Source organism: Fopius arisanus, unplaced genomic scaffold, assembly GCF_000806365.1.
Source record: "Fopius arisanus strain USDA-PBARC FA_bdor unplaced genomic scaffold, ASM80636v1 scaffold00012, whole genome shotgun sequence".
NCBI classification, from domain to species: Eukaryota; Metazoa; Arthropoda; class Insecta; order Hymenoptera; family Braconidae; genus Fopius; species Fopius arisanus.
This window is the reverse complement of record NW_011887751.1, coordinates 342986-365412: the sequence shown is the minus strand read 5'-3', so window position 1 is coordinate 365412 and position 22427 is coordinate 342986. Positions and strand designations below refer to the sequence as shown.

General features: G+C 34.7%; 1 protein-coding gene across 12 annotated transcripts; it reads left to right on the top strand.

Annotated features, from left to right (window-relative positions):
* The first annotated feature begins 357 nt into the window (after positions 1–357).
* Tlk (Tousled-like kinase) lies at positions 358–20892 on the top strand. Of its 12 annotated transcripts, none has more exons than XM_011298920.1 (14): positions 358–865; positions 1878–2225; positions 5112–5197; positions 10627–10812; positions 16409–16499; positions 16783–17036; positions 17579–17809; positions 18458–18550; positions 18641–19546; positions 19626–19737; positions 19823–19961; positions 20108–20219; positions 20336–20443; positions 20589–20892. In XM_011298920.1, the coding sequence occupies exons 2-14, from the start codon at positions 2195–2197 to the stop codon at positions 20826–20828; spliced, it is 2589 nt and encodes an 862-aa protein (XP_011297222.1). In that variant the 5' UTR covers positions 358–865; positions 1878–2194; the 3' UTR covers positions 20829–20892. The 12 variants fall into 12 exon arrangements, with proteins under 12 accessions (XP_011297222.1, XP_011297220.1, XP_011297219.1 ...); XM_011298918.1 differs by having other exon boundaries at positions 358–934; XM_011298917.1 differs by having other exon boundaries at positions 358–956.
* The last annotated feature ends 1535 nt before the right edge of the window (positions 20893–22427 follow it).

Sequence of the window (22427 nt, the reverse complement as noted above, 5' to 3'; positions counted from 1 at the left end):
ATTTATAAAATGTTTTCCTAAATTAACTTTACCTTCCCCTCCCTTCAGGGCTGATCAAAAACAATAAAAAAAATTGGAATAACAATAAAAATTTCTCTATCTCCCCAAAATTTTCGCATTTCATCTAAAAATTCAATGAATTTTTTCCCTCGATAGGTAAACAAAAAAATTTCAATTCATCGATTTATTTTCAATATCACGAGTGCCGAAAAATGGCAAGAAAAAAACAAATTTATCAAATTTGGAATTTCTCGTGTGCCTCCCCTCCCCTCAGCCGAACCCTCCCCCCTCCCCTTGGCCTCGGAACATCACGAATCTCTTCGGAAGAACCCCCTGAATCAAGGGGGCACCGTAGTACGCTCGACGGTATGTAACTGTCGTCACACGTTTCACCGTGAACGTAAAAACGCGTTAAAAATCCCAAAAAACCTTTAAAAAAAAATATACCCCCATTTTTTTACCCCGATAAAGCCCAATCCACCCCTCACCCCCCAGTCAATCAGAAGTACAACCCCCAGTAACCACTAATTTGTTGAAAAAAAAATGTGAATAGTCGGTGCTCCGAGTGGTGTAACAACTGAAATTTTCTTTGTGAATGAAAGTTGTGAAAAATCACTGGAAAATGACAGAAAATGGTTGATAAATAATCGTGCTGTTGACGCTTGTGACAAATCGAGTGGAAAATTATCGATGGATTAAATGACGTACGTGAACTCCTGGGATTATTAAAAATCAGGAACAATAATGGATAAACCCTGATGATCTGACGAGTACCTAAAGAGGGATTGAAATAATTTAGTGTTACACATCGGTGTGTATAGAAGGCGTTGCAGCAGTTGGAAGACCAAGAGCAACGTCCCAAAGTGTTCGTAAACGTCTCACCTACATTAAAAAAAAATTCTCATTTTATAATTTACAAATGACAAGGACAGAGGTACCATAAACATCATAATCCCGTAAATAACGATAAAATAATAAAAATTGATAAATAAAAACTAGTGAATGGTGACGATAATCATTAGTCGAGAGGAAAATAAATTTCGCATCAGAGAAAATCAGGAGTCATGAATAAACAAGTCAACAATTCGTGGGATTTGGGTAAAAATCGAGGGGAGATTTAACGAAATTTTTCGAACTTTTTGGATGGCTTTCGTTCACTCTTTTTTGGGGGGGTTTTTACGGGGTTTTGGGGGGCTTTTTGGGGGCGGGGGTGAGGGAAGTGCATGGAATTCTTTGCCCTATTCTAGTCGACGTGTTGGACATACGAGTAAAGGGATAAATCGCCGACTCTAGAGCGGGCGGTGGCGGCCATCTTCTAGATCAAGACCACCTTTTCGCTTTTTTTTTTTCCAACCCACTGTTTACTCTAGATTTTCATCGATAAATTTTCACCAAAATGTGAGGGCTCAAATATCAATGGGAATATTCGGGAATTGAGTAATTGTGTCTGACAATTTTCCATTTCAAAAATTATTTTATATGGATTTGTCATGTTTTTGGAATTGACTATTTCACGCAGGGTTGTTTAGGCTTGAGATTTTTGGATCTAGTTCGGGGATAAAATTGTCTTCAGAATTTTTTGGAGCTCTGGGGGGGAGGGGATTTTTTCCGTTAATGGAGTTTTTGGCTTTTTATTTATTTGGGCGAGTTTGTGGATTTTAGTCTCACGTTCGCTGTCATTTTCTTGATTTGAAAAAAATTGTGTATTGGGTAGAAACATAACCTCAAATTAGAAACTATATTCGGGAAAATTTGGGGATAAAGTTGAGATGGACTTGATGTTGTTTTGTTTGACGTGAATTTTTTCAATGAAAATATGAGATATCATTCTGAAGGTCAGTAGGAATAATTGATAATATTTTCAAATAAAATTGCAGATGCTAATGTCCATAAAAATCTAGTGATTAAGTGAATAATACGGATTATCCCTGGTCCTGGCTCATTAATTTAACATGATTAAATTGTGGACTGGAGGATTATCACGTGAAAAAGTGATGTGTTATTATGGGATCATATCCCCAGTGGTGATATAATCGTCGTAACAACGATTGATTAATCTATTTATGAATAATAACGAAGAAGGACGAAGGAATTGTTGAGTGTGAAATAAAATTTTAATTTCAACATTAAGAAAACGAAAAAGAGAAGAAGAAAAAAAAAACAAAGTGCCAACACTGCAGATGGATAAACAGGGATGACTGACAATTGTTGGAATTCTGGTGGTGGTAAGTGTCAAAATAATAAAATCATTTTTTTATCCAATTCATCCATTCATTGAATTATTTTCTCATGCATGACGTATCAGGATCATTGAGATTCTCTCGAAGAGACAGAAGATATCATTATCTTATTTTTTATTTGTATTCTTCTATTTAATTTATCTGGAGACATCAACATTCTGGTCCAGTTAACACGAGAAAATTGAAGGAAATAATGAAGTCATGAAGAATCATTGGAAGGGCTGAAATGAAAGTTAAATGGATGGATCTGGGTTTTTTTCTTTTTTTGAGAATATTCTGTTGCACGTATCTGTTTGTAAATATTGTGGGAGTGGAATTGAAAAAATTATTTGGCATTTAATTGTTGACATGGCGGAACGCAGTGGAAAAATTGAAAGCGTTCCTAAATGCGATTCGACGCAGAATCAAGTACAATGTGGACAAGTCGTGTACTGAGACGACCTCGTGGGCGTATTAAACTTTCAAATGGGCACAGGTTTTGATCGATCAAAACTTGCAGAGTCTCCCCCTTTTGTCTGCTCATTTTCCCAATGAAAAATCCTCGATTACTCAAAATTTATCAGTCTATTGTACGAGGGATTATTTTTCTTTTGGGCTTTTGGGTTTCGACAATATTTTTCTATTGGAAAAATCACAGCCACGCCCGTTGGTGCAACAAGATTTTATTGAGATGGAATAAAAAAAATGGAGAAGGAAAAAGGAGAAAATTCGTTGGCGGACACTCAACTGTGGTTGTATTGATTTCTGGGTTAAAACGCGTATACACACGCGACATACAAAGGTCAAAGGGTCGTCAGACACCTTTAAATAGAGTTGGAATTGTTTGAGAGGGATTTAATTATTTTTTTTGGGGATCCTCCCTCTATTTTCCCAAGGGAAATTCTAGTCACAAATTTTATCAGACGTGGGACATGATTTTTTTTGGAGAATCCCTGAGTTGTCCTGAGTATTTTCATCTTCGAGATGCAGTTCTATAGAAATTTCCACTGCAGGGAAAATTACTGAAGACTGAGGAAAATGTGGGGTCATTATTCCTGGTTTTAAGAATTCTCAGGATTTATTTATCTCGTTGAGATTCAATTTTTTTATTGGAAATCCTCAGGTGATTAATGTAAGTGGAAGATTTTTGAAACGCGAATTTCCATGACGAAAAAGTCATCGATTTTTTGAAAGGAAATTCTGGTGATTGCTAAATCATCTCGATGATAAATGATTATAAAAAGCAATTCCTCTGAACCGAATCATCTGATCTAGAGCTCTGCCCACCAAATTTTTTAAATTCAATATGAAAATCTCCCAGAAATCTCAATTAACTAACAAACCCCCACCCAGATCGATTGGTTCTTCAATCTGGGACTCTCCTGAGCTGATGAGTCCCAACTCCTCCAAGAAAAATCTCAATTTCTGGTAGAAAACCTAAAAAAAAATCTAGGCAGATGATTTTCAATGCCAGAGGCTCAAATAGTCAGGATTTCCTCAGGATTTGTTTCAGGATCTTGAGGGATTCATTGAGAAATTATTGGGGAGGGATTTCTGCATGAACTTTTGGTGAATTGATAACGAAAAAATATTGAAATGAGGTACAGGGGATTGGCGTGACGCATTGGAATTGTCAGAGTCTCGACTGTAGACTATGTTTAGGTAGACTCTCCGATAACAGCCGAAAATTTTCCGAGACCAGCAAGTATCGATTTTCGAGAGTATTAGCCAGTGCCATCGCAGTCTCTCGTCTTTCTGTTCCTGTCTCTATCATTTCCTCCTGTCTCTTTCTTCTGTATCAAAGCCTCCACAGGGTTGGAATTCATCGTAGGTCTGCTTATTCTTCTGTCTCTTGTAGTCGTAGAAAATTATATCAACGGTAAAGAATTAATAAATCATTAAGGTGGCGGTCATATTTTCATAGCTATGAAAAATAATAGGGAAAACACTGGGGCTGGATGACGATTTTTTCATCTGATGGCTCCTCATCGTCATGAGGACTCAATTGTCTGTTGGAATCAATTAATTGAGTAATTGTTTCGTCAGGATTTTTTTTTTGTATTTTAATCCGTGGAATTGAATCCTGTGATGTGGAAAGAAGAGATGATTCAGTTTTGATGTCACATTTTTGGGAATATCTCAGGGATTAGGGGAGATAATGAAATTTTTGTTTGAACCTTTTTTGCAGCTCTTAGTTGACTCGACAAAAAAGATCTTATCGAAAATTTGATTATCTCTCGTGGATGCGGAGATATTTCGAAAATTCGGGGACTATTTCTGGTTGACGTGAGAGGGATTCCTGAAATTAAATGGAATTCAATTAACAATAGTAAACATTAATTGTTCAATCATTAAATTCCTGGCAATATCAATTCAAAATGTCTTCCTGGAATTCCAATATTTTTCATGTTTTTTCAAATTGTTATTAATTTATTAACCAGATTAAACAAATGAACACTCCAATTTTCAATTTAATCATTCCATCATTTTTTATAAAATTCGTCGTAAAGTTCATAAAAACATAAGAAATATGTTTTGTAGATAAAAAAAAAGCTCCATGAGTCATTAAACAATTCCAAAAATTTCACCAAAATTGCTAAATAATAATTTTAACTATTTAAACAATTTAAAACCCCAGAAATTACCAATAATTCCCTAAATCGTTTACACAATATTATCCCTCGAATTTCCAACGATCGTCCGATTACGTAATAATATAAATAATTTAAACAATCCCGTGAATAATTTGCGATAAACAAAATGGTGAAATTCCAGGAGAAGATCTTCGAAGACCAAAAAAGGGATAAACAATAAAAAAAACCGTAATAATAACCGTCACCTCAATGCAAATGAGTCAACTGGAAGTCCTGAAGTAGTTGTGTGTTTTTGCAGGCGCTGGCGTCAAGATGGAGCACTTTCAGACCACCCTGGACCCCAGGAAGCAGGAGTTACTGGAGGCCCGGTTTCTTGGAGCGAGGGTGAGCGGTTTCTCCCATATATCCTCGATCCAAAAATTATACAATTTTTCGTATTTTTTAATCATCACCAAGAGCCACTGACTCCTGGTGAATCAATAATTACCATTCGTCATCCTAAATGAAAGCAATTGCTCTGGGGGAATGGCATCTCCAGGGAGTTCTCGCCTGTTTCACCGTTTGGTTGACGGTCAGGTAGTTTCTTCTGGACCTAGGTGATTAGGGAATGGATGAGATTTTTTTTTTTCTCTTTGCTACTGGAGATGACGACTAGGTGGGGTTTTTAAACGAGGTCGTCACTGAGTCGTTCCCTCGAGCGAATCGACTTCTTCCGGTCGATCTCACTGGCTAGATCCTCAGCTGATCATCATAAATCGCTTCACTAAATTTCTCAACTATTTGGAAAACTTCTCTGGGTTTTTTTGGAATTTTTCATCATCCTGGTGGCGATTTCCATGGAATTACTCGCAGTCTCGAATTTTTTGCAATTTGGAATTTCATTCTTCAGGGAAATTTCAATTCAATCAGGAAAAGATCTCGATTTTAGGGGAACCTAGTGAATTTTTACTGCAGATTGGAATTTTAATCTGGAGAGCGAACGTTAAATTCCATTCGATTTTTTTATTGCTATATTTTTTTTAAGTCTTTACCGATTTTTTTAATTTTAAACGAAGTGGGGAGCAATTATTTACACAATTATTCCAGCAATTTTCATTGTCCCTCAATTTTTTATAACAATCCAGAAATTCTTGGAATTTTTGGAAGACAAACAATTTTTATTTCTTTGTGTTTGCATTTTGGACTGATCGTTAATTATTCAGGAGGCAATCAGTGTTCACTAGTTTTCGATGAATGAATAGTAATTTCACTCAAACATAATTAAAATCCATGAATAATTTTCAGACGCAATTGGTTCGCAATTACGAGAAATCAATTCGGAAATATCAGTTAAATAATGAACTAAAGGTTCAAGTAAAATAAATTCTCGCTGTTTGTGATATCCATTTAGAAAGTGGAATAAATTGTTGCTATTGAAAGTTGCATAAAACAGCAACAAATCTTCCAGTTCTGAAAGAATTCCTCGAAATTCCACCGGAATTTTTCAGGAATTCATACCACAAGACACTCCCACATATAAATGTACCGGAAGTGTCGCCCGAAAATTTTCCAAAGAAATTTCCGAGAATAGAGAATTTTATCTACGAGATAACAGTTTCCAGTTGAATATCTCCAAATACCGAATTTCAAACAAATTTTATCACTAGATTGAATAAGAAAATCTAAAATCCTTATCAATTCCAAATTCTTTCCCGGATTCAATTCAAATTTTGGATTTGCAGTCGAAAAGAAATTTCCAAAAACGACTCTTCCCAGAATTTTAAAACGAAAAATTCCCTGAATAATATTTATAATATAAATAAACTAATACACAAATATATAAATATTTCTTAATAACTTCCAGACAGCATCGGCTATTCCCAATAATTAATAATAATAATCCATTCCAATAATAATATAACTTCCTAAATTCCCAGAATTCAGTGTAAAAAAAAAATGGTGTGTTAATTAAAAAATTGAATAATTAATAACCACAAACGCGGATAAATTTCAAATTTGATACAAGCATCTATTATGACTCCAAAAACCGGTAAAAATTCTAAGAAATTTAAGCATCTTCCGCAATTAACGATAAATAATTTTAATCATCGAAGTAATTAAACCGGAAGACCAGCAGAGGAAGAGAATTCGATAGATCAAAGATAAAAATATAAATAATATTTTTAGTGTATTATTCCACTCTCGATTGTCTTCGTTGATAATGATTATTTGAATACCGATTATCGATCTACCTGGTGCCATCACCAGGGGATGAAAAATAATTCTGAATGTGGCAGTGAAGTGGTGCCATGTTTGACCTGCATGGCAACACTGCAGTCTGCAGTGGCTTCTGGGCATCGTTTGTGACTCTTGTGGCCAGCTAATTTCGACGCTCCACGGATATCGAGATACCCAACAACGTTAACAGGCAAGAGGTAGATGAACGGGGGGTACCACCAGGAGGTGGTGGAGGAGGAGGTGGTGGTGGAGGTGGTACAGGAAAAGGGAGTGAATAAGCTCTCTTGCTAGCCGGATCGATCGAGAATACTAGGGATAGGTGGATAGAGGACGTGAGGAGATTCTCTCTCTTTCTTATCGTCTCTTCGGGTCTCTTCGTCTCTCTTCAGCTCTCTGCATCGGACTCCTGAATTTGATGGGGCGCATGCCAGCTAACTGCCACATACCATCGTCAATTGAAAAAAATCATTTTTTCATCTTCACACTATTTTTTTATCATTTTTTTCACTATTCCACTATTTTGTAATCATAAACAAAATGAGGGAAATCCAGTTTTGAAAATCTATTTCACTTTTTTTTGGTTAAAGAGAAATTTAAATATTTTTTTCACGTTTTTGGATTCTTCGAAATTTCTTTTATGGTTTAATAATTATTAATAATAATTATACCTAATGATTTTATTGTAATTGGTAATTGGTAATTGGTAATTGGTAATTGAATTATGGAATGTTTATTCATCGTATTATTTTTGGGAGGACTGGAAAAATTCTGAGAAATTGATTTTCAAAAAATTCTTTGGTAATTTCGTGATTGTTAATTTGTAATTCCTGGGATGATTGGCATAACATAAAATTGAATTCTCGTAATCTCTGGTGATTACAGATGTATTAATTATTGAAGTTGTCGTGTGAGGACAGGGAGAGATTTGGATTTGGTCGGAGATTATTTAGGTTTTTGGGATTGGCGAGATTCCGCGGTATCTCAGCTGCACTTCCACTTGATTTCAACTTCACATCTGCGTATTTTCATGTGTGCTATGTACTTGGTGGGACAATGGATCGATGAAGAAGGGGAAAACCGAGTGGAGAGACCATTCCGACGATTTTGCTCACTTCCATGTCTCGTTACGAAAAATTCCCAGTCAAAGTTATTATTTCCATTATTTTACACAATCCAAAATCAATCGGTCAATCAATTCTATCAAAAATTGGATTCCATTCCAAATTTAATCCTCAAATCTTTAAACATCACATTTTTATTAACAATTACAATTTCATCATTCAATATCACAATAACTCTTGATTTTTAATAATATAAATAAATTTCCCTTTCATTTTGACCTCTACATGGTTTTTAATTATTTAATTTATCACGTTTGAGAGTTTAATTGAAATAAATAAATTGAAAATGTTTAAATATCAGATGTCATAAATAATTTCGGAAGTGACTGGAAATTAAATAGAAAGGGAATGAATTTTTATTGATTTCTTCAATCGTTGTCAAATTAATGAATTCATTGATGAGATTGTTTATAATAAATGGTCATTTACTCCGTTCTTGGTGCGATTAATCATGGATGAGAATGAGAACTTTTATTTTTCGATCAGTCTCCCGACATGTTTTCACTTCAAGATTTATATATAGACCAGTGGAGACACGAACAAACGTGTGGGCAACAGTTTGCCATCATATATAGAATAAAGAGAATGTACATAGTCTGAAACGAATATTCCAACGATTCGTCTATATACCGAGAATATTTCCACAGACACTTATTTTTCCTTGTCACGTACACCAGAATCTTCATTTACTTATCTTCAATGGAATCATCAATTTGCGAATGGAAATTGCTGTCATCTTCAATTTCATTTTTTTATACTAGATTTTTTGGTTCAAGGATTTTGTTGGAGGAGTTTTTTTTCCATTAATCGGAGTAATCAATTGGGAGAAATTCTTCGAGATTTTTTTACTGTTTTTATCCTTTTATTTATTTATTCTATTTATTTATTTAATACATGGATTTTACAGTGAGGGGAAGGCATCGACTGAATCTGATTTATGAAATCAGATTTTGGATTTTACTGGCAAAATATTTGTTTATCCGTGGAATTTTGAAAATTGACACGAATGTTGATTGATTAATTAATTTATTATGGAAATTTAACAAAAATAATTAATTCCTGGAATTCCCTTGATTCTCTTGAAGTCGTGGAATTTCATTGTGAATGAAGGGCATTGACCTTGAATCTCATTCAAGGTAAATAGTATATTTCGTAACAAGTGCGGAAAAGTGATTTTTGACGGGTGAGAAGTTTATGGCACGGGCTGAAGGCGAGTGTATAATCCCACATGCCAAGAAGAACTTTCCGCACGAGTTGCGAATGATCTTTTTCTTCACAGGGTGCGGAAAAGTGACTTTTCGCCACGTAGTGATGAAAATACTCATATTTACTGATAATTAAAGAATTACAATTTGTAATTTGATAGTAAATATCGATTTTTAAGTGTCAATCTACAGAAATTAATGAACTCTTGTCTCTGGCTCTTGAAATTCGTAATTTTTGATTTAAAGGGGAGGAATGGAGTTGGTTGAATGGAATTTTTGGGAAAAAATATGGAATTGAGTGATAGTCTGACAGCCGAAGGGCAAGTGATGGTAGCCGGGTTGTGGCATGAATCCGTGGGGTTTATCGATTTTTCGTTGCACAGGGGCACTCCTCGTTGGTGTTGGAGGTAGAATAAGATTGGCCCATTGGGTTAGACGCAAGGGTTTCAACAGTCGTTGCAAAAGAGGAAAATTGTCGTGACTGGTGACTAAAGGGGATCGATCACAGGAGGTGAATCGCGCCGTCGCCCAGAGTCTCTGCATTTTTCATTTCAAAATTATTATTTTTTTTTCTTCTCAATTCAATGTCATCATTCGTTCAGGGGGGTGGCTAGGGGGTGGAGGAGGATTTCGCGGGCAGGTGGCGCCGCTTCAGAGGCATTTGTTGCTCCCGCCCCTCATTAAATTATTCATCATTTTTACAACAATGTCTCAATGATAAAATAATCCCCAGTCTGTCATTATTATTTATTTATTATTATTTTCATTATGAAAAAGGCGGAAAAATTGGAAGGTCCAAATGTTTAATATCAAAGGGGCGTATCTCCAGAATATCATCTATCGCCCTCGGATTTTATCTTTCCTGAAATTAATTAATAACAATAATAAAATTATGGAGATTATTTGCAAAAGGGCGTAAATATCTTTTGCAGTTATTTATAATAATTAAATAAAAATTTATAATTATTTATAAATTGAATTTCGAGACGTATCAGGTGATTTCCCTAGGGCAGTTGATCCTGAATTATTTTTCATTATTTAATTATTTAAAAAAATAACACGAATTGTTATTGAATTATAATTTAATGTTTAATTTAAGAATATCGTGAAGATAATGAAAAATCAATAGAATTTGTTTAAAAAAAATGGAAAAATTCGTGAATAGCAGACCCCAGGGGCTGTCCCGCTAACCCTGGGGGCAGTGAACTCTCATTTTTTTCACGATTGATTTATTTTCAATGAATGATGAGAATGATTATTGAAATTTTAGGGTGGTCGTAACAACGGTCCGAGTAAAAATGCGGTGGACAGCGCGCAGTCGTCGGTACCTAGCGCGGTTAAGTGCGGACAACCCACTACCCCGGGAATAGACTGGACAAGGCGCGACAATGCCCCACCCTCCCGTGATCAACGTAACTCTTCCTCGAGCACAACTGCCCACGGCCAACTATCTCAGGTAGCCTGTCCTCTAATAATCATCAACAGATCCACTATCTCCACTGCTTCCACTGCTTCCACTGCTTCCATCATTTCCATCATTTCCATCATTTCCATAATCTCCATAATCTCCATAATCTCCATCATCTCCATCATCTCCATCATCTCCATGGCTTCCACCACCTCCACCACCTCCACCACCTCCATCATCTCCATCATCTCCATCATCTCCATCGTTTCCATCGTTTCCATCATCTCCATCATCACCATCCTCTCCATCATCTCCATCCTCTCCACCATCATTCAGAGACCACCTCCCCTATCTGTCTCTCACTGCGAGAGCGAAATAATTCATCAGGAGACTTCACTATTTATTTTTTAATGAGAGAATATTTACTTTATCACAAGTTGTCCCGGATAAGTCTCTCGATAGATCTCCATAATTATGAGTCATTAATGATATCATTCTGGGTGATGTTGGGATATTTTTGGGGTCCCTTCAAGCTCTAAATATTTTATTTCCAACTGAAACCAGTGGAATACCTCATTTTCCACATTTTCTAGTCACTTTCCTAGTTTTTATTTCATCCCATCTCCAATTTTGGAAAACGAGAATTTCTGTGTTAATTCCTGAGATAATTCGAGCCTCTAAAATTGAATTACAAGTCGCAATCATAATTTTACCAATAGTTAATTAAAAATTACATAAATCATAATTTTTAACTTCATAAAATAATTGACAGATTAATGCCACCAACAATTCGCGTCTCATAAATCGAATTACAAGTAAAAACGATAATTTTATAAATAATTAATTGAAAATTGCGTTAATTACAGTTTTAGATTTTTCAAAATAATTTCTGGACTGGTATGTAGTACAATAATTCGAGTCTCGTGAGGTTTGAGTGTGATAAAAGATTGGAATTAATTTTCTATTTTTAGATCAATATGAAGAGTCTCTTGTAGGGAGAGGGGAGAGACTCAATGTCTCAAAAGCGAGTCAATAGTTGCGTTGTAACCCGAGAAAACAAATTATTATAGTTGCGATACATAATGGATAACTATGAATTTTCGTTGAGTTCGCGTATCTGAGTGGCGCCACCGATGCATAAACTAGGAAATTATTTCCGACAACTTGAGCTCCACCTGTCGACTTTTCTTTATTATTTATTCCATCAACATTCCATTATTTATTATCGTAATTAACAAATTTATCGTGCATCTCTCTCTCACATTTTTGGAGATTTATTATTTATCATTTATTTACCATTTGTTTATTTTTATTTCGTCTGTCTCTCTCGCGAGGTCAAAGAAGATTTGATAACCACTTGACCTGTCCCCTCATCTGTTATCAATAATTGAATAATCAGAAAAAGTTTAATATGAATTTTATGGAATTTAGCAGTTGAATGTGAGTGTCAGGATTTTTTAAATCACTTCAATTATTCATTAGATTATTATGAATTATTTTAACTTCATTTTATTATAGATATTTTATATTCCATTCGCGAATACAGAGAGAAAATTATTCATATCGTTTTTAAATTTTCTCACCCTAAAATCAGTCACTCAATTTTTTTTCAAAATCGCGAATTTTATTTCAAATTCAATTCCATTTTTTTCTATTAAAAAATTCCAAAAATAGAGTTGAAGGATTTAATTTAAACTTAAAGAATAAATCTGGCATTCTTATCCACACCATTAATGAATTAATTATCTCATTAATTAATTAATCAATATTAAATATAAATTGGAATTTCTGTATTAAATCTCCCCATATCGAGCGAAATAAAAATAAAAATCAATAAATTTTTTAATATTTTCCCGCGAAAATTCCGTGCATTGATTTGCCAATGCCAATTTACTCGGGAATAATAAAAAAAAAGTGATGAGGAGTTTTGAATGGATGGATTGGAAATAAAAAAGAACTAATGACGCACGGAGTTTTGAAGGTGGCGTCTACAACGAGTGTTACTATGTTTTACGACCAGCTGATCGTGGTAGCCGGTTAAAGTGGTAGATAGTGGGGGGTAAATGGCGCGCGCGACTGGGGTAATGAGTGTACGACCTATTGCCACCACCAGGGTACCACCAGGGTACCACCAGTACTCCACGAGTACCACCAATCCATTAGTCAGACAAAAAAATTTCTCAATTCCCTTCGAATTTCAATTTTTCAATAAAACAAATTAATAACAAATACCTGAAAACCCCATTAAAAACTATTACACAATATATTTAATTTTAAATAAATATATTTTATTTTATTACATTAATAATTAATATAATATTCATTATTTTAATTATTAAACAATATAAAATGATGAAAATTTAAAATGTTGGGGAAATTTTAATGAAATGATCAGTCGATTATTTATTTATTTATTAATAATCTGTGTAGATATTCGTTGCGGGTTGTCGGGTAATTTGTTAATTAATTGGATTGATGATTTTTTTTTATGGAAATTGATTTTTGGGGGTTTTTCTTTTGAGTGGTCATCACTGACTTCTCATTTTCTCGTCTATTTTTATGCATACGATACTGTGGCGTCATGTGACGTGTACGTGGTTGAGGAAGCCGACGGTGGAGGTGGTCGACTGGTTCAAGGGAGTTACTCACGGGATTGTCCGGAGAACGTTGCACCTAGTGGCATTGGCAAGGTCTAGACTACCGTCTAACTCTACCAGTTCAACTCCGGCTATTATTTTTACAACTTATCCTCTCTATTTTTTATATCAACCACGAATTAGGATTGCGATAAATAATGCCTCGGGAATATTTATCAATTTTTAACACCCGTAGTTTCAGCGATTTCAATTTTTTTTCGTTGCGATTTTGGAAATTCTGAAAATGCGGATAATGCAAAACACGTATTGTTATAAATAATAATAACGGATTATCATTGGGATTCAATAAATAAATATTAGTATGAGATCAAAATACGAATAATAAAGAGTTATTATTATTGATGTTTTGATCATTATTGTTATCACTATTTATTGTTTTTCTACATTTTTCACTAATTGTTTAATAATTGAAGAAAATTAAAATGTTTCATAAAAATGACGTACCTTTTTCGTAATCCCAGCTAGGAATGTAGATTGAGAAAAATTCTGAAGATGAATAACAGATTATTATTATTAATAATAATGTCCCCTGAAAAATGATAGTCACTTGAATTTTTTGAATCGATTAATCGAATGTGGGAAATTAATTTCTCTTGATTATTCCGGATGATTTGAGTGATGACGTTTACCTGGATTTAATGGGGTTTGAGGTGGGATAGGCTGAATTGAGAGATCATGACTTGATGAGAGCTGAATCTCGACTCATCGAATGGTGGAGGTGTGGGCTGAGTTAAACCTAGGGAATCCCCACCAATTGGTCCAAAGGCGCACTCTCGTGCTCTCGAATAATACCAACATGGCTTTTCAGGTTTTTCACGTCGGTTGTTCTGCATTTGTCGAGAACCTCGTCGACGGCAAAACCACCAGTGCCGTATGACACACCACCACAGCCCAGGTCACCTCCATTTCCATCTGCAATTTTCCAAAAAATAATCAATCAAATCAAAAACAAAATAATTTCGCAAAAAAATCCTTTTTATTTCCCAATTTTCTTAATCACTCCAGAATAAAATTGATACTCGAAAGAAAAATGTTTAAACAATTGAATTAATTCGGTGATTCGAGGTACATTTTTTTATGCTCGTTGAAAAAAAAAAAACAGGTGTCGATTGGAATCTATAAATTTTTTTTATTTGTGAAATTCATTGAAGAAATTTAATTTTCTTCGTCATTTTGAGATGTATATTTAGAAATTCGGATTTCCAGTCGGACATGAAGACAATTTCACCCCTTGATCACTCCCTCACTGATTTATTCACCAGAAAATCGAATCCCCATCTTAATGAATTTTCTCTTCATCTCCATAAATGAAACCTGTTCTCGACTTCAACTTCAGTCGACGTGTCTCCACTCCCACATCGAGAAGAACTTCATCACCCCCAAGATGAAAATAAAAGGATACAAACCGATTTCTCAAAATTTCGTAATCCCCCACATGAAAATCCACCGAAAAGTCTGACATCCCACGAAAATCATTTCACGACCTAGACATTTAAATGTCCTCTATTTACCATTTCGAATCGCCAACGAAAACCCGCGGAATCTCAGCCGTTCCCCACCCCTCCACCTCAAATCCTCCACCATTTTGTGATTCTGATCGGAGGCCTAACAAACAACTTAAAAAATCACCGACACGTGAATCCTCTCCTCGAAGAAAAATAAATGTTTAACAATCGAGACAAGTGCATCGAGTGTATCTCGACAAAAATCATTTTCCCGATGAAAAAATTCTCGATTTTATTGAATTATCGGTGATTGAAGAGTGAAAAATAATCGGATCGTGCATTAACAATGGTAAAAATAATGGTGAATTTGAAATATCGTGGCAATTTAAAATATTAACTCAGTTTATTCTCCCACCACATCGACAAACCTCTTCGCCCCCACCTCACCTGACTCCATCTTCGTCGTTGCCACCATCTTTCTCAAGGGTTCACAAATACCTCCATGTAACACATACACTGGTCAAGCATTTTCCCACTCCCACCATTCAATTTAACCTCCCAAAACCTCCCCAAAAAGGTGTCAAAAAATCACCCCAAAAATGTCAAAATTGTCGCCAAATTTATCATCCTGGAGGTGAAATTAGTGTGTGATTTGTGCCGGTCGACAGTGACGAGGACGCCGGCACCTGGATGACGATCTCAACGTCAGACTGGTACACCAGAATTTATTAATTACCCCCTGAAATAATTCACCCAATAATCCTATCCCTCCAGATAAATAATTATACCAATCGCTAAGTGTAACCTCAAATTCTCCACAGAATCCTCGCTGCAACATTTTCAAGTGTCTCAGCTCAATTGAAGGTGAAATTTCAGATAGAGAGAGAGAGCGAGAGAGAGAGAAAAAGGAACTGGTGAAGATGATGGAAATTCCATCGGGGAAAATGATAAGGAGTGATGGGAGTGAATTTTTCGTGATGATTTGTGGATTTTCTTGGGATTGTGAGGACTTGGGTGGTTTCTCCGTGGCTCATGGGACCCCGTGGCCTTTTTTTCCATGGATTTGGGCTGAACGAGGGCCCGAGTGAGTCACATTGATCCACTGAATTTTTTTACAGTCAACTTATATGTTTGAGTTTATTTCGTCGGGTTGGAGGTGTTCTCGAGGGATTACTCTGGTGGCTTTGCTTATGTCTTCGACAATCAGAATTAATCTCATGTAGGAATATGATAAACATCAAGCAGGAAAAATATCTGGATTACATATTTTTCGGGGTGGAAATTGTCGAGATATCGCAATTAGTCCTCTCATCTTTGAATTTCAATTGTTGCAAATACTGAATAATTGTAATTATTTTTTGATAGTTTTTTTGATTTTTATCGTTGGAAGAAGTGGGAAAAGAAATTTAAATGGAATATCATGAGTTCAATCGGAGAGTCTGGATTTTTCTAGTCTGTCAGCTGATCCAGCATTAACTATTTCCATGTGAAATGATGATTTAGAAATATTTAATGATTGTGTAACATTTTTTTCTTTTTCAGATGTCTGCTGGTTCACAAATTCAGATGGCACCCCAATCAACCGTGAACTCTGGTCAGTCGGTTCATAGTCAAGACTCAAATATGAGTACTGGTAAGTGACCCAGAAAAAAAAAGAAAACTAATAAAGAGGGATTTCATTGATTGACAGAATTTGAACGCCTGACGATTCTGCTCGTAGAAAAATTGTTTAAAAATTCGAGAAGTCCAAGAATTTTCTTCTGAACCCTTGAAGATTGTCTTGAGATCAAAAATTGTTGTCTCAATGTCTCATTTAGAGTTTTGAAGCGTTGAATGAGTCGGGAAATTATGGGAATCTTCTCTGGGCTGCATTCGGTCTGGAATTATTTGTGTAATTAATTTTTTTTTGGTTTCAGGCTCGTCGCACAGCGACAAGGAGGTAGATCCAAACACACCTGAGAAGGTACCACGTAGCACGGGAGAGAGAAAGAGAAAACGTAAAATTGATGATGGAGGTGGTGGTGGTTCTGGTGGTCCAGTTAGTTCTAAGGGTGCTCGATCAGCACCAGCATTGGATAAAAAAATCAACGAGTATTTTCCAAAACATCACCTAGGCAGTAGTCCAATTAGGCATGGAGGCGCTAAAAGTCCATCGCCGCAGTATCCTATGGTAATTTTATTAATTCAATAATTTTGGTAATAATCAGAATATTTTTATGTCTACAATTGTATTTTTTGTCGTGCAATGATATTCTTTTGGATCACGGATTTGATTCCAGATGCACTCAAGGCTGTCCAGTTTGTTTGAAAAAGAGAGGGTGAAGGTCACGACATGAGAAAAATCATGATTTCAAGTTGAGATATTTTCTCGTGTCCTTACACCTTGTGTTTTCCATTTTCAATATTTCACCAATTTTTTTCATTATTCTGGTAATCAGGCGAATCGCATTGAGAATTAATTGGACAGCTTTGGCTCAGTTAAATTATTATTTATTTCAAATCAAATTCAATCAATTCATTAAAATCTAGAATAAAAATGTTGTGAATTAAAGAATTTTCTTTGATTGTTAATAAAAAATAATAGAATTGATGCAAAAATATTCGAGTCAAGGAAATCTTGAGGATTTTTTAATGGAGAATTGAAAGCCATGAATGAAATTTTTTAAATAAACAATACAGGATATTTGTAGTAATTTTTAATGATGACTTTAGTATCCACCATCGACTCAACCACTAGTATCATCCCAATCGACAACGCCAAACGCCTCGGGTGCTGAATTTTCATCCCTGATGCAACCACCACGACCTCAAATACAGCCCCCACCTCCACCATCGGCAACAGCACAACCTGCGGGCTCAATGGTCAGCAAGCAGGTTCAGGTAAGGCCCACGAACCTACCTAGGACAAGCCAGGTCAGGCAGGCGAAGACAAACACCCCAAATGTAAGCACCGTCAACAAAATTCTCAAACCCTCATTTAATTTTTTTTTTATACTTTTCTTTCAGTGATATTTTTATCCTTCTGTTAGCTCGTATCCTACACCAATCAGCACTGCCATTCGTTTTTTCAATTAGATTTTTTTCACGTACAGTAGAATGGATAGTGAAGGAAAATCTTTATCTAGATTTTATCAACACTCTTTCTGTTTTATTATTTATGGGTTTGAATTTTTTTATTATTACATTATTACATCATTATTGCTAATTACTGAAAATTATCATGTCTTTAATTCATTAATCAATTATTTTTTTACATCTTTAATGTTTATGGATCTGCTTGAGAGACAACTCGTGTCCGTTATCTCTTTATCTTTATTTCTTAATTATTTTAAAATTTTTGTGATGGTGAATATTCATGGGAAATTGTTTTCGCCTTCCCGACATTCGTTAATTTTTATCTTCTACGTTTAATTCCTTTTTTTTTTCTTTAATTCACTTGTCAATTAATAAAATCGAATTGCGGTGCTTAAGGTCTTGTATCAAATAGAGAATATATATTTAATTTAGTAGACTATTTGAAGAATAATTCCCTTCAAATTCTCACGAAACTTGTTTAATCAATAATAAATATCGACTTCTTATTTATTTCAGACGGAACTCACTTGTCAGAGGATACAGGAATTTGAGTCTCAGGCATCGTCAGATTTAGAACTACGTAATAATAAAATTGACGAATTGAATAGAGTAAGTAAATAATAAAAAAAATAGCAAACGTCACGAGAATAATAAACAAAATATCAATGAATCTAACAATAAAAATTATTTAAATTACAGACAACCGAAGAATTAAGGCATCAAATGGCGAATCAGCAAAAAATTCTAGAACAGCACAAATCTCATATAAATAAATGTATAGACGTTGTAAAGAAACTGCTTAAAGAGAAATCAAATATCGAGAAGAAAGAGGCTAGACAAAAATGCATGCAAAATAGACTGAGACTTGGACAATTTGTAACCCAGCGTGTTGGTGCTACGTTTCAAGAGAATTGGACAGATGGTTATGCATTTCAAGAATTAGCGCGTAGACAGGAGGAGATATCGACTGAGCGGGAGGAGATTGACAGGCAAAAAAAATTATTATTAAAAAAGAGGCCATCAAATAGTGAGACTGGTCGTAAACGTAGTCAACCACAACCATCACTGCATAATGGTACTGAAGCAACATTTTTGAAGCCTGATGCTGTGCCTGGATCATACACGTGGCAAGAATATTACGAGGCAGATGAAATACTCAAATTACGTCAGAGTGCATTGAAAAAAGAGGACGCCGATCTGCAACTTGAGATGGAAAAATTGGAGAGAGAACGAAATTTACATATTAGGGAATTAAAAAGAATACACAATGAGGACCAATCACGTTTCAATTCACATCCAGTACTGAATGAACGTTACCTATTACTTATGTTATTAGGAAAGGGTGGATTTAGTGAGGTACATAAAGCATTTGATCTCAAGGAGCAGCGGTATGTTGCGTGTAAGGTACATCAATTGAATAAAGACTGGAAAGAGGATAAAAAGGCCAATTATATTAAACATGCGTTGAGGGAGTACAATATTCATAAAGCACTCGATCATCCCAGAGTTGTCAAGCTTTATGATGTTTTTGAGATTGATGCCAATTCATTTTGTACAGTTTTGGAATACTGTGATGGTCATGATCTTGACTTTTATCTTAAACAGGTGAGTTTTTATTTAATACTCATGCAATATTGTTTTTACTATTCTCTACACTGGAATATTTATTATATTTATTTTTCAGCATAAAATGATCCCTGAGAGAGAGGCAAGATCGATTGTTATGCAGGTTGTATCAGCGTTGAAGTACCTTAACGAAATAAAACCACCGGTCATTCATTACGACCTCAAACCAGGTACGCTAGTTCACTCAGTGTTTTGTTTTGATTTGTCTTTCATGAATGAAATTAATCAGCTGTTTTGGTCGTTTTTTTTTAATAGGTAACATTCTGTTGACTGAGGGAAATGTTTGTGGGGAAATCAAGATTACAGACTTTGGGTTGAGCAAAGTTATGGATGAGGAGAATTACAATCCTGATCATGGGATGGACTTGACGTCGCAGGGAGCTGGAACGTATTGGTTTGTATATTCAATCGATAATCGATTTTATTCAATATTTTTTCACTCAAATCAATCCACTAAAAGTGAAAGACTTGACAAAAAAATTATTCAAGTGAAAAATTCATGTCGTTCTTGAAATAATTATTGTTTATTGCTAATTTCAGGTATTTACCACCAGAGTGTTTTGTAGTTGGGAAAAACCCACCTAAAATATCGTCAAAGGTTGACGTATGGAGTGTAGGAGTTATTTTCTATCAGTGCCTCTATGGTAAAAAGGTAAAAAATAACAATATCGATATTAAAACAATTGGAATATTTTCTCAGTAATTTAATTGACGTATTATTGGCTATTTAGAGAGTGTCAGAGTTAATTTCGTGGCCCTTTTTTACAGCCATTTGGCCATAATCAGTCACAGGCGACTATATTGGAGGAGAATACAATATTGAAAGCGACTGAAGTGCAGTTTGCGAATAAACCGACAGTTAGCAACGAAGCTAAGGTAATTGGTATTAATTAATTATGATTTATTACTGACTTATTGGATTCGAGCACACGCACTAAAGCTAGTGCATTTGGATAAATAGGATCTACATAATTGAGATAGAATTCATTGTGAATTAACTGGTAATTTTAATTATTTTCAGAGTTTTATACGAAGTTGTCTGGCATACAGAAAAGAGGAGAGAATCGATGTACTGACATTAGCAAGACACGAATACCTCCAGCCACCAGTGCCAAAGCACGGACGTCAAGCAAATAGTCAACAGCAGCAACAGGCCCAACAGCAGCAACAACAACAAATACAGCAGCAACAGCAACAACAGCAACAGACCTCATTCACGACTGGAATGTTCAGTGGGATGAATGCATCGAGCAGCTCGTAGTGAAAAACATGAAATAATGCAGAATTTGTTCTTGTTATTTTTTTTTTCGTTTTTTTTTTATATTGAAAAAAAAGACAAAGCCTGAAGCAAGCTGAGGATATTAGAGAATCGACAAGTACTGCTTGAAAAAACATTTGGAGATGCCCAAATTGAGACTATTGGGACATGAGTGTTTTTTTTTTTTCGTTCAGTAGGTTAACAATAAACGGAGAGAGTGAGAGCAAGTGAGGAACTTTTCATCGATTATTAAATTAAATTAAAATGGAACACGGGAGGAGGATTAAAAGATAAAAAATAAAAATGCCAAATCTGTATGAGAGGGGACACTCAAATTGCACACCATTTCTGCGTCAACTAAATGAAGAGTAAAAACAAAACTAAGTAATTAAACAAAATAAAAACAGTGAAATAATGAAATAAATAAAATAAAAAATACAGTGAATGTAAGAAATTAATAATTAATCCAAGTGTAAATACAAGTAAAATGATGGATAAAGGAAAAAATTATTCAAACATCACTGTTACAGACACAGACATCCACCCTGCCACAATAATCACCGGTAAAAAAACAATTCATTAATTAATCTATTTAATTTCATCCCTCTCGATGAAGGAGGAATTAGTAACAAAATTTATATCAATGACGACATAGAATTTCATTGATTAAAATAACAATCAGTGCATTTTTTGTGGAATCAAAAATAAGAGGATAATTGGAGAAATAATGGAGTAACTGATTCTTTTTATTTCAGTTATGAGAGAGAAGAAATTATACACGCAAACTATCACGAATGATAAATTCATTAATGCAATTATTCGGGAGTGAAATGATAAAATTTTGTGAGTTTAATCTATTTTCTTTGTTGATTTAAAATTAATCGCGTAATTGATGGATTTTTAGGGGAAAATATCGACAGATTTTAATGCATGAATAAATATTTAAAATACTATTTTCATATTTCCCTCTAAAATTTCTCGTTATCGGAGTAATTTCACATTCAGTGAGGTGTGAAAAATTTGACGTGTCGCGTTTTATCATTTCACTGCTGAATTCAAACATGACAACAATAAAAAATATTGTGTCCGTAAAAATGAGAAGAATATTAAATTGTGTTATTGTTCCTTGTATCGAACAGTGAGCTGATTCGAAAGAAAAAAAAACAATACTAGTGCTTGAATGAGAATTTAAAAAATGTAAATGAAGTGAGAGACGAGGGAAAATTAGATAATGTAAGGATTTGAAAAATGATGAAAAAAAATCGACATAAACATGTGATAAGTCTTTGTGAATGAAAAGAGCAACAAAAATTAATTAAAAAACGTTTCATGAAAGTGAAATCTTTTTTTTTATTTTATCGTTTTGAGTCTGTTTTTCTACACTTTTTTTTTTGTGGGGAAAATTTGAGTGACTGAAAATGTGTGAGTGAGGGTAACAAATAAATATTCAAAATTTCAAAAGTAAATGTTCTTTCTATGCAATTTATTTCATATTTCTGGCGTATTAGAATTTTGAAAATGATAATTGAAAGGTAAAATCGATGAAGAATAATCGAGGTATTAATCTTTTCTATTTTTCATTTCAATTATTTAAAAAATGTG